We start from the raw sequence: 14,754 nt of genomic DNA, 5'->3' as shown, positions 1-14,754 counted from the left end.
GTTACAGGGCATGGCATGACTTACTGGAGTAAGACTGTAACATTTAGGGTTTGTATAAAGTTTATATTTTTTACCCAAAAAATGCTTGTGTTGCTAATTTTTTTTAAATAAATCTGCTACAGTTGGAGTCAAATGTTTCCTAAGTTTCCTAATTTGTATTGTGCAAGTAACATGCATCTCATGCAAAGAGGGAACTTCCCACACACACACTTATTTTTTTACAATAATTTTTTTTTTTTTTATGGAATGAATACCTATAGTGATAATTAAATGTTATACAATGATTTTTACAGTCTTGTACCTGAAAAAGGTTAAATGGCACTGATGGAACCAAATGTGCCCAAAGCTTAGTCCGCTTGGAAGGTCAAAAAGGTCAATTCTCACTTGTTTTGCCTCAATCTTGATACAGGGTACTTATGTTATACTTTGGATTCCTAAAGCTTTGAGGCTACTAACCCATCATTCAAGGGTGGTTTTTACTATAAGTAATAGGTTTTATTTGGGCGGAGACAAGAATTGACACTTTTTGACTATGTTCCATCTGGATTTACTCTGACACTGAAACATCTTTATTGATTCTGACACTTCTACATCCAACTCACAGATGTGACCTTGCTTTTATAAAATAAATTATTCATATAACCCTTTTAGAAGTTAAGTTATAGTCCTTTGTTTTGGTCATTTTCGAGCCTGAAACCTGAAAAACAGGCTTAAGAGTTTAAGAGGTTAAATATGCCACCTACTGGAGTGACTTGGTGTTACATCTAGGATTGACTAGGTGAAATACCAGTGTTGTTGGGAAACTGATCACAATCTTTAACCAACATCACCGACACTAAATAGAGTAGGAAATAATCTCAGGACTAGATCACTATGTCTAATTTCCTGATTAAGGCAATATTTAGTTTTTTCCACTCATTCACAAATATTGATATGAAAGTTGCAAATAGGTTTTTAGCACTCTGCACTGAAAGGTGGTAGTTTAATTATGTGCAGGTTTTTGTAAATATGAAAAATGAGCGTTTGTTTTTAAGGTTGCAAACATATTTAGGGTACATATGGACATTTTATTTATTGGGATAAACCCCTTGAGATGCACCATCTCGTTTTCAAGGGGGTCCCGAAATATATATATATATAGTACAGGGTTCATACACTTTTTCACCAATGATTTTCAATGACTTCTCCATGACCTTTACCTAATTTTCCATGACCAAAAAAATTACTCTTTCTCAGCAGTACCAATGAAATTTGTTTATTTGAACATGGAACAGGAAAATAAGGTCTGCATATGAATCATGTTGTGCCTATCTAAAACCAATCAAATAGGCTATAGCTTCTACACGCTAAAGCAACTAAAATCTCTCACCAGCAAAATACAGTCAGTTAAATGCCATTTTACGTTTCATTATACGATACAGTATTTAATATCATTATAGTATTACTATTTTGGCGATTAGATAAAATATAAATTATAGTTTATGCAACTTTAGTTACATTTCCACGACTTTTCAAAAACGTTGGAAAAAATATTGTTTTCCAAAACTTTTCCAGGGCCTGGAATTAGCATTTTGAATTTCCATGACTTTTCCAGGTTTTTAATGACTGTAAGAACCCTGATAGTATAATGTAAATGCACAAAAAATAAGCATTCTTCACTGAAAGGAGACAAAGATTAGCCATGAATGCAAAGGTACTTTAATAAAATAATGAGTTTTACAATTATATAGATTTCATGTAGGTTGTGTAAATAAGAAACAAGATATGTTTTCATGATTGTTAAACCAGGAGAAAACAAGGTGGTGGGGTTCCAGGTTTAGTGAAGCTTAATTTGGCACTGTTTGAAAACCAGTGAAATGTTTTCAGAACAAGATACATTTTTTCTTCGGCAGACATTTAATCTTTTTGAGCCTCATTGGCTAAATCGTCCAGGTGTTGTCCGTCAAAGCGTATACAGTGCCATCCTTCACTGTCTGTGAGGTCCTGAGCGCCTTTAGCAGCGTAGAAGTCTCTGGACGGGGTATTCCAGTCCAGCACTGATAACTGCAGCCGCACACACTGCTTCTCCTTCCCCACCTGAGAAACAGAACAGCCATCATCTTCTTCTTCATCACACTGGACAATTTTTCTTTAAATGTGCTTTAGAGGCCAACAAACATCCTTGGTGTGCCCTATTAGCTCAACTTACAGAACGTGTGTCAAATGTGTGGGAGTCTTTACCGCATGTCGTCCCCTCACTCTCTCCCTTTCCTGTCAATGTTAAGCTGTACTAGTCAAAAATAATCTTTAAAGAAAACACATTCTTACCTTAGCGACTTTGCAAAGTAAACCCTTTCCAAATCCATTTCCTGTAAAGGTAAATCAATACAAAACATTTACCAAATCAATGAAACAGAAATTGAAAGACAAAGACAGTACATAAAACGTATTTGTGAGAAGTACTTAACACATAGTTTACCTCTGAATTCTGGCATCACGTATATGTCCTCCAAAAACACTGTCGGCCCCTTCCATGTACTGTAAGTGTAAAAGTAAAGGGCGTATCCAACTACTGTGAATCCTACATGGACAAAAAGGAACAAGCACTTCAAAGACAAGCAGTAAGAGTTACAGAAACATTGAAATGGCGACAAATAAAGAGGATTGTTTTCTTGTTTTGCATTAAAAAAAATCATTATTGACTCTTTATTATCTGTGCAAGATGCCGATAAGTTTGGAGCATGCTGACAGGGGGAGATAACCATGGCTTTGATCAACACTTTACCATCTTTAGATGTATTCTCCTCAGGCACTTCTGCAACGAGGCATTCAAAGAAAGGGTTCTGGCAGAAACCGTCCCGCTCCAGTTCTAAAGTAAACAAACAAACAAACAAACAAACAAACAGATTAAGCACCTAAAAGCAACATTTTACATTATAAATAATATGAATTATCTGCAACCAAGTGACACATCATAAACAAGACTTGAAACATTTCAAAATTAATTCTCAACTTTTTTTTTGTTGCATCTCTGCTTTTATTAAGCTAAGATAATAACACTGCTACAAAATATTAAATTACATAAGAAACTAAGAAATTATTTGACTTTAGCACAACCAACTACTGCACATCTTTTAATTGGAAGGTTTAATGCAGACTAAGTTGTTAACTCATAAACTTATTGAATGCATTTCCTACTTCAGTATGTGCACTTTTACTTAGTAAACTATAGTACTTCTTCCAACACCGGTAGAAATCTATGTACAACTACACTAGTGTTCAAAAAGTCAACCCTGGTACCTCTGTATTGTACATAGTCACACTTTGGAGGGACAGTTCACATGCGCCGTGTTATGCATGGCTGCTGCACCTCGCGGGAGCGTGCACAGCGTAAAGCCAAAACTCACAGACATTTCAATGATTTGTACGGCACAGTTAGGTTTGGAAACGGTATGATTTCCTTTTTGGAGGGCATGCATCACGGCATAACACCGGAGCCTCGCTGCGGGGAAATGTTGGCGCTGTTCCGAGTTTGTTCTAATCTGTCAAAATGACGAACTGCTTTCAGATTTGTCCGTCATTGTTAAAAAAAAAATCCGTCATGGACGGAAAATATTCGGTTAACGCGACCTCTGACTATATTAAACGGTCTTGAGGGAAAAACTCTTAATTATTTCTAAACAAAATTGCTGCCAATAATTTTCTGGTACCACTGGTGGTTTTTGTGAACTTAAATATAATGTTGGATGGTTTAATCTATACCAAAAAAAAGCATTGTGTGTCAATGTCTTTATTTATAAAGTTACTAGTAAATACATCTGTAAAATAATTGTAGTGGCCAAAATGTAGTACAGTAGAAGTATCAAGAAGTACAAAATAAAAATACTCCAGTTAAGTACAAGTACCCTCAAATGTGTACTTAAGTGCAGTACTTGAGTAAATGTACGTAGTTACTTTCCACCACTGCACTTTAGACAATGTCACACTTCAACATGCAAACCCAGTAGCACTCATAATAACTGATATGCTGGTACTATAGAGCTCTTTCACAGACATTGATATCCAGAGTAGGAAAAACACAGCATTTGTTTTAATTATCGATGCCATCACTTGCCGTGTTTGTCCAATACATTATGAGGAGCATTACCTACCTTCATGGGATATCTTCACTTGGTCGGGCATTTTTTCATAAACCGCCAATTCCTGAGAAAAGGGGGGTTAAAACCACACTTTATGTGTAAATATGTATACAATAAATGGCGTGAGGCTCTTTCATTTAACAAATAACCTTAAAAGACGTTCAACCTAAAGTTATGGTTTCAACAAACAGTGAAGTCAGGTAGGCACAGTTAAGTGAAGTCAGTCACATGTCACATTAAGCGTCTTTGAGTTGTGAAAAGCGCGATATAAATAAAATGCATTATTATTATTAATAACAACCCAACCCAACCCAAACCTCACCAATATCATTCTCGATATTTCTTTGCAGTCTTCTTTTGTTGCAGCTCGTACTTTGAAATGCATCTTTGGTTCTAATTCTCTAAGTCCACTCTTTATCCTGACTTCTCCACTACCTTTTTGTTCCAGAGTGAGACAGACGTCAAGTAACGGAGCGTCCACACTACAGCTTCAAAAATAGCTTGGAGCTGGGCGTGTCTGGAGCTTGGGGATTTTATTCAAGCAACACGGCCAACAACCAATCACATGAATCTCCCGCCCCCGACATACAAAGCAAAAAACCCCGGGGATTGTATGGGAGCAATATATATATAAACTCCCCAAACAGGCGAAAACCTACCAGTTTCCCCGCTGTCTCTGCCACCTCCCTTCATGCCTGGTTCCTCCGGTTTGTATCCCGGTAGGTGAAGAGGGTCTGGTCATACAAAACCGGGTGATTTGCTACGGCGATAGTTAGTTTCTCCTCCGACTTTTTTTGAAATATAGAAATGAACGGCGGGATATCTCTCCCAGCTTAGACGCGGTTTGATTGGCTACGGCTTCAGCTGTCAGATTTTGGGAAATGGGATTTGATTGGCTGGCGCTGGCTACTCCGGCGTCTCAGGTGACAGAAGTTGAACATTGTTCAACTTCTGTCGCCTGAGACGCCTGAGACGGACCGCTCTGCTACCCACAATTCAGTTCGGCGAAAAAGCGCGGCTACGTGACGTCACCCCATTGAAAGTGAATGGGCAGATTGGAGCTTTCGACGCTGTCGACGCTGTCGACGCTGTAGTGTAGACGGGCCGTGACTGTCACTACCCGATCCGTCCCCCTGCCCGATCGGTACTGCGCATGTGCGAGATGGTCCGCCATATTGGACAACTCCGGACGGCAGCCCAAGATGGACATTTGACACAGTAGCTTTTAGCAAAGCTCAAAAAGAAAACTCGAGAGAGATGAGTTATTGTTATTACAACGTGACTTCACTATTATTTAACAACTCTTTTTATTGGGTTCTTTTATTTGGGGTTAAGTACATTGTCAGAATAAGTGAGAAATGGATTTAACTTCTGTTAGACAGCCATCATACTGAATACATATTTACTGTGAATGTATGCAAAAATGTATGGCATATGGCTTGTCTAACAGAAGTTAAATTCATTCCTCACTTATTCTGACAATGTACTTAACCCCAAAAAAAATTAAAATTAAAATTGTAAAAAAAAAGTTACAAAAAAATCGCAAAGCCTGCGATTTTTTTTACAAACATTTTTTTGTTCTTGTGTGTCAGTCATCCACACCAATCAGAAGTGCTGTGCTCCAAATGTACCAGCCATTGTTAATCAATCAGAAGTAGCCCATGATAGAAGGTGATAGACAGATTGATCCAATCACCTGCTAAGTGCTTCTGAAAGTGCCTGCCCTTTCCAAATGGCTTCCAATGGAGCTTTCCTAGATGGTTTGGTGAAACAAACCATCTGGGCCAGGTTAGTAATGCTCCATCACATGTTTCTATTACAGGGTGAATCTTAAACTGAAGCTTGACTTTAAAGCAACCCAACGGAAGTTTCATGAAAGTTTAGTTTTTTCACTCGTAGCTCGGGCTGCGGGGGTGCTAGAGACGGGAGTACGTTGATACGACCTTCCTAGCCGGAGTTATGGCCGCATTTTACAATAAACTTCCATTGGGTCGCTTAAGAACAAATATCGCAATTCGAATCGCAATTCGATTTTTTCCCAAAATCGTGCAGCCTTAGTTTGAACCCGGGCCGTGCCCCCCCTGATCCGAACACAAACGCACTAGTCCACTGCGCCACACGCCCACTTGTCAAAACACTGCTCTACTGCGCCATTAGTGGGAACTCAACAAGGTACCTTCAAAAGTATAGTTTCTACACATCAGTTAAACCCTGTGTACACAGTCCTAGTTATCGTTGTCCAGTCGCAAAGTCTTGCTTCACTTTTCGCAGGCTAAATAATTAACTAGCACTGCACATTGAACACCTCAGATTGTCACACACAAAGATGCTAACCCAGTACCACTTGTAATAACTAGTATGGTGTTACTGTTTTTCACAGACATTGATACGCTATAGTTGGAAAAATCATCAAATCATCAAATCATTTGATTTATGAGTATTTATTTACAGACATTCTATATATTCTGGTACCTTTCTGGTAAGGTAGGTGCTCTGATCTGAAATGATAGATGTTAATTGAGCTACTGCAATTGGGTGAGAGTGTTTCATCATCATATATGACCAGTTTAACCATCAAGTAATCCCAGTTAAAGTTCTACTCAAGATCATACCAGTCTGACCAGCAAATGGTGACCAGCTAGAACACTGTGACCACCAGCGTTTACCAGCTAAACCAGGGGTTCCCAACCTTTATTGTGCCAAGGACCGGCAGATACATAAAACAAAAATCGCGGACCGGTTGTCAATTTTAACTGATTTTCATATTTACTCACCAGCAGGTAGCAACACGGGTGGGACGGGTGGCGCAGTGTTCTGTGCATCCGATCATCAGATCAAGGGGGGAGCTGGGGAACTTCAGTTCGAAACCCGCTCCTGCCGCCACTGCGTCAGGCCGTTGTGTCCTTGGGCAAGACACTTCACCCGGATTTGCTCCTGTGGGTATTGTCCACAGTACATGTATAATACTAATGTATACTTGTAAAAGCGCCTCGATGACCTCGAGGTGTGAAGATGGACGGTGTGGCGCTGTGCAATGATCATCAGATCAAGGGGTGAAACCCGCCGCTGCTGCGTCTGTAAAGCCGGTGTGTCCTTGGGCAAGACACTTCACCTGAACTTGCTCCTGTGGGTATTGTCCACAGTGACCATTGCATGTATACAAAATATGTGTAATGTGTATATGTAAAGCGCTTTGAGCATCTGGAAAAGCGCTATAATAAATATAAGGAATTATTATTAACAGAGGCTAATTGTATGTAACAGCCTGAACAAATACTAGAACAATATGCATCCAAAACATATTAACGTTTAAAAAAGAACCGGTGTCGTTTTTTGGTTTTTCGGAAAACCAACGTTATTCAGTTTTTAAACCAAAACGGGAAAACAGATAAATCAACGCTTTGGTTTTGTTTGTATGATTTACGGATAATCCAGTGATGGGAAAACGAGGAGAAGGCGCATTATGAAGGAGGTGTGTGTGTGTGTGTGTGTGTGTGTGTGTGTGTGTGTGTGTGTGTGTGTGTGTGTGTGTGTGTGTGTGTGTGTGACACTGGCATTTGTTTTCAGAAGATAGTGTCGTTCGTTCCGGTGCACGTCCGACAGCATTTAGCACTACATCGAGATTAAGATTAAACTAATTTATTTTGGGAACACCCGCATATAGGCTACCTATGGAGTTAGCCAGATGTGTGTAAATTACTGTTCATGGTCATTTGAAAACAAATGCCGGTGTCGGACAGACACAAACACAGAGCTGAGCAGAGCACACACCAACACGTTCTCGCCTTGGTGACTGGACATCTCCTTCATACAACTAATACAAGGGGGAGTAATCGGGCAGTTCGATGTGTGTATAGATGTTTGTAGAGATGTGTGTAGAGGTGTGTGCAGAGGTGTGTGTGGTTAACACGTAGCAGCCTGCAGTCACTCGCTGTTCTGATGAAGGTAAACACAGCGAAGGCAGTGCGTAAAAAGGCACAGCTCTCGGCGCACTGGTGCTGCACTTCTCAGAGGCAGAGTTTTTTTTTTTAACCTTTATTTAACCAGATAAAAGCATTGAGATAGAATCTCATTTGCAATGCTGACCTGGCCAAGAAGGTAGCAACGTTAAACATAACAGATAACACAAACATATAAAATACAGAGAACATAACTAAGAAAACAAAAGACAAAAAAGCAGTCACCACATTGTGCACATTAGGACAGTAAGAAAGGTGCACTACTTATTACTTCAAGAGCAGCTGGTTGTAAGGACTTCAGACAACTTCAATCTAAAACAAGCTATTGAGACAAGTGCCCTCAGTTTGAGGCGCGATTGAAGGTCATTCCAAGACCAAGGACCATAATAAAAAAGACTCCTTTTCCCAGCCTCAGTCCGCACAGCAGGAACCTGGAACCGTATCCAGGCGCTGGATCTGAGGTTGTAAGAGTCACAAACTGGCGCAAATATGGCACATATGTACAGTGGAAGCTTACCTAAAATGGCTGTATACATTAATAGAAACCAATGCTGCATCCTACGCATAGTAAGTGAGGACCATCCAGTTAGGCTATACTATTCGATCATGAATTAGATCATTAGATCATGAATTAGATCCGATAGTTCTCTAGTAAACCATGGAGTGTTCCTATTCTTTACTCTGAATTTTCTAAGGGGGGCATGTCTATTAATAATCGATAAAAAGTGATCAATAACAAATTGGACGGCAACATCGACAGATGGAATTAACGCTATGAAGTGCCATTTAACCTCCGCCAGATCGTGAAGGAAAGCCTGCTCAGAGAAGTGTTTGAAGCAGCGCCTGAGGTTAAAGTGACAAGAGACATTGGATTAACCCTGAGCGGTGTTTTTATTCCTTTGAACACAACTTTTGATCACAAAACAGCCAAGGTAAGACCTAATTATTGTCATGGATTTGAAAACTGATATTGTTTACTTGCTATGTTCTGGCTGCTAGCTCGGTTAATGTTGTGCCTGTAGTGATGGGGTGTATACCCATTGAATCTGTGGAATCTCAGCTTTCAGAAAATGTGTTGTTTGTGCAGAAAGTATGAATTATAAATGATCGTTTTTGTGAGTTATGAGCAGAAATAGCAATTGCCCGTTTTTGACATGGGCTCATTTAGAGGCTTCTTGTGAGACTTCTTTTTCGAAAAACATTTTTTTTTCCCGTATCGTCAGTTAGCCAAGTTTCTTCCGGTCAGATGGGTATGGAATATTAATAGTTTCATGAATGACACTTCAGATATAGCACTGTTGCTACATATATAGCATTTTCAGACCCGAGCTCGGGTCCGTGGGGCTTAAGAGGTTAAAATGATTACTGATAATCAATCCTTTCATTCACGGCAGAAGAGTAGGTCCAACGATTAACAGTCCGTGGCTTCAGCTGTGGGAGATGCAGTTTACGCATAGCTCCCCCTCCGCAGGCGTAACGTATTTACGTATTTTGAAACTGCCACTCGATTCGATTGGCTCTAACGATTCAAAAAAGGTGTCAATCACCCAAATCGACCAATGGGTTCCAGAGATAGGATCTTGCGTCAGTATAAGTAAAGGAAGTATAGCTGGTTTACGCACACACCCACTCTTTTTACGCAGCATAGTATAGCATAGCATAGCATAGCATAGCATAGCATAGTATGTCCCGCGGCGACAGGAGAGCAGAGAACGGCAGATCGATCAGCAGGATTTGTTTTCTTTGTCTTCATTGTAACAATGGCAGCCAGAAAGAAGACTTTTTTGTCCGTAGAGGCATTGGACATCGTATTTCAGGACTCTCCGTCGGAAGATAGTGATCACGTCACGCATAAAGGGGACAGTAATGACTCTGATTATGAACGTCTGTCACCGGAAAGGTATGTAATCTCTCTGTTTGTATCTATTACTTATTTATTTGGTGTAAGAGTATTCATCTGTTTTTATCTTTTTGTTATTTATTTGGTGTAAGAGTGTATTCATCTATAGTAATTTCACACACGTGACAATAACACGACGGCATCCATCTTGTGATATAATGTTCTTTCACACACTCAACAACAAACAAAGAAGATGGATGCCATTTCTTGTTCTTGTTGTTGAAATAAACAAGACATATACATGTTGAATTTAACACGGTATTACATTACATTTAGCTGATGCTTTTATCAAAAGCGACTTACAATTATTACTTATATTATATATATATATATATATATATATACACACATGCATATATATAACATATAAATATATGACAGACGGAATATTATTAAATATTGAAAAGATTATATCGAGGGGTGAGAACCAGAGGGGCGTAAGTGACATTTTGGTCAAAAATGAGTTATATATATCAAATGAAAGCTCTCGATTTGAGCTCTTTCTACTGCAAACATATTTAGGGTACATATAGACATTTTATTTATTGGGATAAACCCCTTGAGATGCACCATCTCGTTTTCAAGGGGGTCCCGAAATATATATATATATAGTACAGGGTTCATACACTTTTTCACCAATGATTTTCAATGACTTCTCCATGACCTTTACCTAATTTTCCATGACCAAAAAAATTACTCTTTCTCAGCAGTACCAATGAAATTTGTTTATTTGAACATGGAACAGGAAAATAAGGTCTGCATATGAATCATGTTGTGCCTATCTAAAACCAATCAAATAGGCTATAGCTTCTACACGCTAAAGCAACTAAAATCTCTCACCAGCAAAATACAGTCAGTTAAATGCCATTTTACGTTTCATTATACGATACAGTATTTAATATCATTATAGTATTACTATTTTGGCGATTAGATAAAATATAAATTATAGTTTATGCAACTTTAGTTACATTTCCACGACTTTTCAAAAACGTTGGAAAAAATATTGTTTTCCAAAACTTTTCCAGGGCCTGGAATTAGCATTTTGAATTTCCATGACTTTTCCAGGTTTTTAATGACTGTAAGAACCCTGATAGTATAATGTAAATGCACAAAAAATAAGCATTCTTCACTGAAAGGAGACAAAGATTAGCCATGAATGCAAAGGTACTTTAATAAAATAATGAGTTTTACAATTATATAGATTTCATGTAGGTTGTGTAAATAAGAAACAAGATATGTTTTCATGATTGTTAAACCAGGAGAAAACAAGGTGGTGGGGTTCCAGGTTTAGTGAAGCTTAATTTGGCACTGTTTGAAAACCAGTGAAATGTTTTCAGAACAAGATACATTTTTTCTTCGGCAGACATTTAATCTTTTTGAGCCTCATTGGCTAAATCGTCCAGGTGTTGTCCGTCAAAGCGTATACAGTGCCATCCTTCACTGTCTGTGAGGTCCTGAGCGCCTTTAGCAGCGTAGAAGTCTCTGGACGGGGTATTCCAGTCCAGCACTGATAACTGCAGCCGCACACACTGCTTCTCCTTCCCCACCTGAGAAACAGAACAGCCATCATCTTCTTCTTCATCACACTGGACAATTTTTCTTTAAATGTGCTTTAGAGGCCAACAAACATCCTTGGTGTGCCCTATTAGCTCAACTTACAGAACGTGTGTCAAATGTGTGGGAGTCTTTACCGCATGTCGTCCCCTCACTCTCTCCCTTTCCTGTCAATGTTAAGCTGTACTAGTCAAAAATAATCTTTAAAGAAAACACATTCTTACCTTAGCGACTTTGCAAAGTAAACCCTTTCCAAATCCATTTCCTGTAAAGGTAAATCAATACAAAACATTTACCAAATCAATGAAACAGAAATTGAAAGACAAAGACAGTACATAAAACGTATTTGTGAGAAGTACTTAACACATAGTTTACCTCTGAATTCTGGCATCACGTATATGTCCTCCAAAAACACTGTCGGCCCCTTCCATGTACTGTAAGTGTAAAAGTAAAGGGCGTATCCAACTACTGTGAATCCTACATGGACAAAAAGGAACAAGCACTTCAAAGACAAGCAGTAAGAGTTACAGAAACATTGAAATGGCGACAAATAAAGAGGATTGTTTTCTTGTTTTGCATTAAAAAAAATCATTATTGACTCTTTATTATCTGTGCAAGATGCCGATAAGTTTGGAGCATGCTGACAGGGGGAGATAACCATGGCTTTGATCAACACTTTACCATCTTTAGATGTATTCTCCTCAGGCACTTCTGCAACGAGGCATTCAAAGAAAGGGTTCTGGCAGAAACCGTCCCGCTCCAGTTCTAAAGTAAACAAACAAACAAACAAACAAACAAACAAACAGATTAAGCACCTAAAAGCAACATTTTACATTATAAATAATATGAATTATCTGCAACCAAGTGACACATCATAAACAAGACTTGAAACATTTCAAAATTAATTCTCAACTTTTTTTTTGTTGCATCTCTGCTTTTATTAAGCTAAGATAATAACACTGCTACAAAATATTAAATTACATAAGAAACTAAGAAATTATTTGACTTTAGCACAACCAACTACTGCACATCTTTTAATTGGAAGGTTTAATGCAGACTAAGTTGTTAACTCATAAACTTATTGAATGCATTTCCTACTTCAGTATGTGCACTTTTACTTAGTAAACTATAGTACTTCTTCCAACACCGGTAGAAATCTATGTACAACTACACTAGTGTTCAAAAAGTCAACCCTGGTACCTCTGTATTGTACATAGTCACACTTTGGAGGGACAGTTCACATGCGCCGTGTTATGCATGGCTGCTGCACCTCGCGGGAGCGTGCACAGCGTAAAGCCAAAACTCACAGACATTTCAATGATTTGTACGGCACAGTTAGGTTTGGAAACGGTATGATTTCCTTTTTGGAGGGCATGCATCACGGCATAACACCGGAGCCTCGCTGCGGGGAAATGTTGGCGCTGTTCCGAGTTTGTTCTAATCTGTCAAAATGACGAACTGCTTTCAGATTTGTCCGTCATTGTTAAAAAAAAAATCCGTCATGGACGGAAAATATTCGGTTAACGCGACCTCTGACTATATTAAACGGTCTTGAGGGAAAAACTCTTAATTATTTCTAAACAAAATTGCTGCCAATAATTTTCTGGTACCACTGGTGGTTTTTGTGAACTTAAATATAATGTTGGATGGTTTAATCTATACCAAAAAAAAGCATTGTGTGTCAATGTCTTTATTTATAAAGTTACTAGTAAATACATCTGTAAAATAATTGTAGTGGCCAAAATGTAGTACAGTAGAAGTATCAAGAAGTACAAAATAAAAATACTCCAGTTAAGTACAAGTACCCTCAAATGTGTACTTAAGTGCAGTACTTGAGTAAATGTACGTAGTTACTTTCCACCACTGCACTTTAGACAATGTCACACTTCAACATGCAAACCCAGTAGCACTCATAATAACTGATATGCTGGTACTATAGAGCTCTTTCACAGACATTGATATCCAGAGTAGGAAAAACACAGCATTTGTTTTAATTATCGATGCCATCACTTGCCGTGTTTGTCCAATACATTATGAGGAGCATTACCTACCTTCATGGGATATCTTCACTTGGTCGGGCATTTTTTCATAAACCGCCAATTCCTGAGAAAAGGGGGGTTAAAACCACACTTTATGTGTAAATATGTATACAATAAATGGCGTGAGGCTCTTTCATTTAACAAATAACCTTAAAAGACGTTCAACCTAAAGTTATGGTTTCAACACACAGTGAAGTCAGGTAGGCACAGTTAAGTGAAGTCAGTCACATGTCACATTAAGCGTCTTTGAGTTGTGAAAAGCGCGATATAAATAAAATGCATTATTATTATTAATAACAACCCAACCCAAACCTCACCAATATCATTCTCGATATTTCTTTGCAGTCTTCTTTTGTTGCAGCTCGTACTTTGAAATGCATCTTTGGTTCTAATTCTCTAAGTCCACTCTTTATCCTGACTTCTCCACTACCTTTTTGTTCCAGAGTGAGACAGACGTCAAGTAACGGAGCGTCCACACTACAGCTTCAAAAATAGCTTGGAGCTGGGCGTGTCTGGAGCTTGGGGATTTTATTCAAGCAACACGGCCAACAACCAATCACATGAATCTCCCGCCCCCGACATACAAAGCAAAAAACCCCGGGGATTGTATGGGAGCAATATATATATAAACTCCCCAAACAGGCGAAAACCTACCAGTTTCCCCGCTGTCTCTGCCACCTCCCTTCATGCCTGGTTCCTCCGGTTTGTATCCCGGTAGGTGAAGAGGGTCTGGTCATACAAAACCGGGTGATTTGCTACGGCGATAGTTAGTTTCTCCTCCGACTTTTTTTGAAATATAGAAATGAACGGCGGGATATCTCTCCCAGCTTAGACGCGGTTTGATTGGCTACGGCTTCAGCTGTCAGATTTTGGGAAACGGGATTTGATTGGCTGGCGCTGGCTACTCCGGCGTCTCAGGCGACAGAAGTTGAACATTGTTCAACTTCTGTCGCCTGAGACGCCTGAGACGGACCGCTCTGCTACCCACAATTCAGTTCGGCGAAAAAGCGCGGCTACGTGACGTCACCCCATTGAAAGTGAATGGGCAGATTGGAGCTTTCGACGCTGTCGACGCTGTCGACGCTGTAGTGTAGACGGGCCGTGACTGTCACTACCCGATCCGTCCCCCTGCCCGATCGGTACTGCGCATGTGCGAGATGGTCCGCCATATTGGACAACTCCGG

General features: G+C 39.3%; 2 protein-coding genes across 2 annotated transcripts; both read right to left on the bottom strand.

The window, feature by feature from the left end:
• Nucleotides 1–1,368: 1,368 nt before the first annotated feature.
• LOC117458849 (thialysine N-epsilon-acetyltransferase-like) lies at nucleotides 1,369–4,579 on the bottom strand. The gene is made up of 6 exons (XM_034099534.2): nucleotides 4,441–4,579; nucleotides 4,131–4,182; nucleotides 2,765–2,848; nucleotides 2,459–2,560; nucleotides 2,308–2,348; nucleotides 1,369–2,076 (listed from the first exon to the last, which is right to left on the bottom strand). The coding sequence occupies exons 1-6, from the start codon at nucleotides 4,501–4,503 to the stop codon at nucleotides 1,897–1,899; spliced, it is 522 nt and encodes a 173-aa protein (XP_033955425.1). The 5' UTR covers nucleotides 4,504–4,579; the 3' UTR covers nucleotides 1,369–1,896.
• A 6,212-nt stretch (nucleotides 4,580–10,791) lies between these two features.
• LOC117459038 (thialysine N-epsilon-acetyltransferase-like) lies at nucleotides 10,792–14,026 on the bottom strand. Its single transcript, XM_034099871.2, has 6 exons — nucleotides 13,888–14,026; nucleotides 13,583–13,634; nucleotides 12,213–12,296; nucleotides 11,907–12,008; nucleotides 11,756–11,796; nucleotides 10,792–11,524 (listed from the first exon to the last, which is right to left on the bottom strand). Exons 1-6 carry the CDS (start codon nucleotides 13,948–13,950, stop codon nucleotides 11,345–11,347), a joined length of 522 nt encoding a protein of 173 aa, XP_033955762.1. The 5' UTR covers nucleotides 13,951–14,026; the 3' UTR covers nucleotides 10,792–11,344.
• Nucleotides 14,027–14,754: the final 728 nt, after the last annotated feature.

Source organism: Pseudochaenichthys georgianus, chromosome 14 (genome assembly GCF_902827115.2).
Source record: "Pseudochaenichthys georgianus chromosome 14, fPseGeo1.2, whole genome shotgun sequence".
NCBI lineage: Eukaryota > Metazoa > Chordata > Actinopteri > Perciformes > Channichthyidae > Pseudochaenichthys > Pseudochaenichthys georgianus.
Note: the sequence above shows the minus strand (reverse complement) of the source record. Positions and strands in the feature narration are given on the sequence as shown.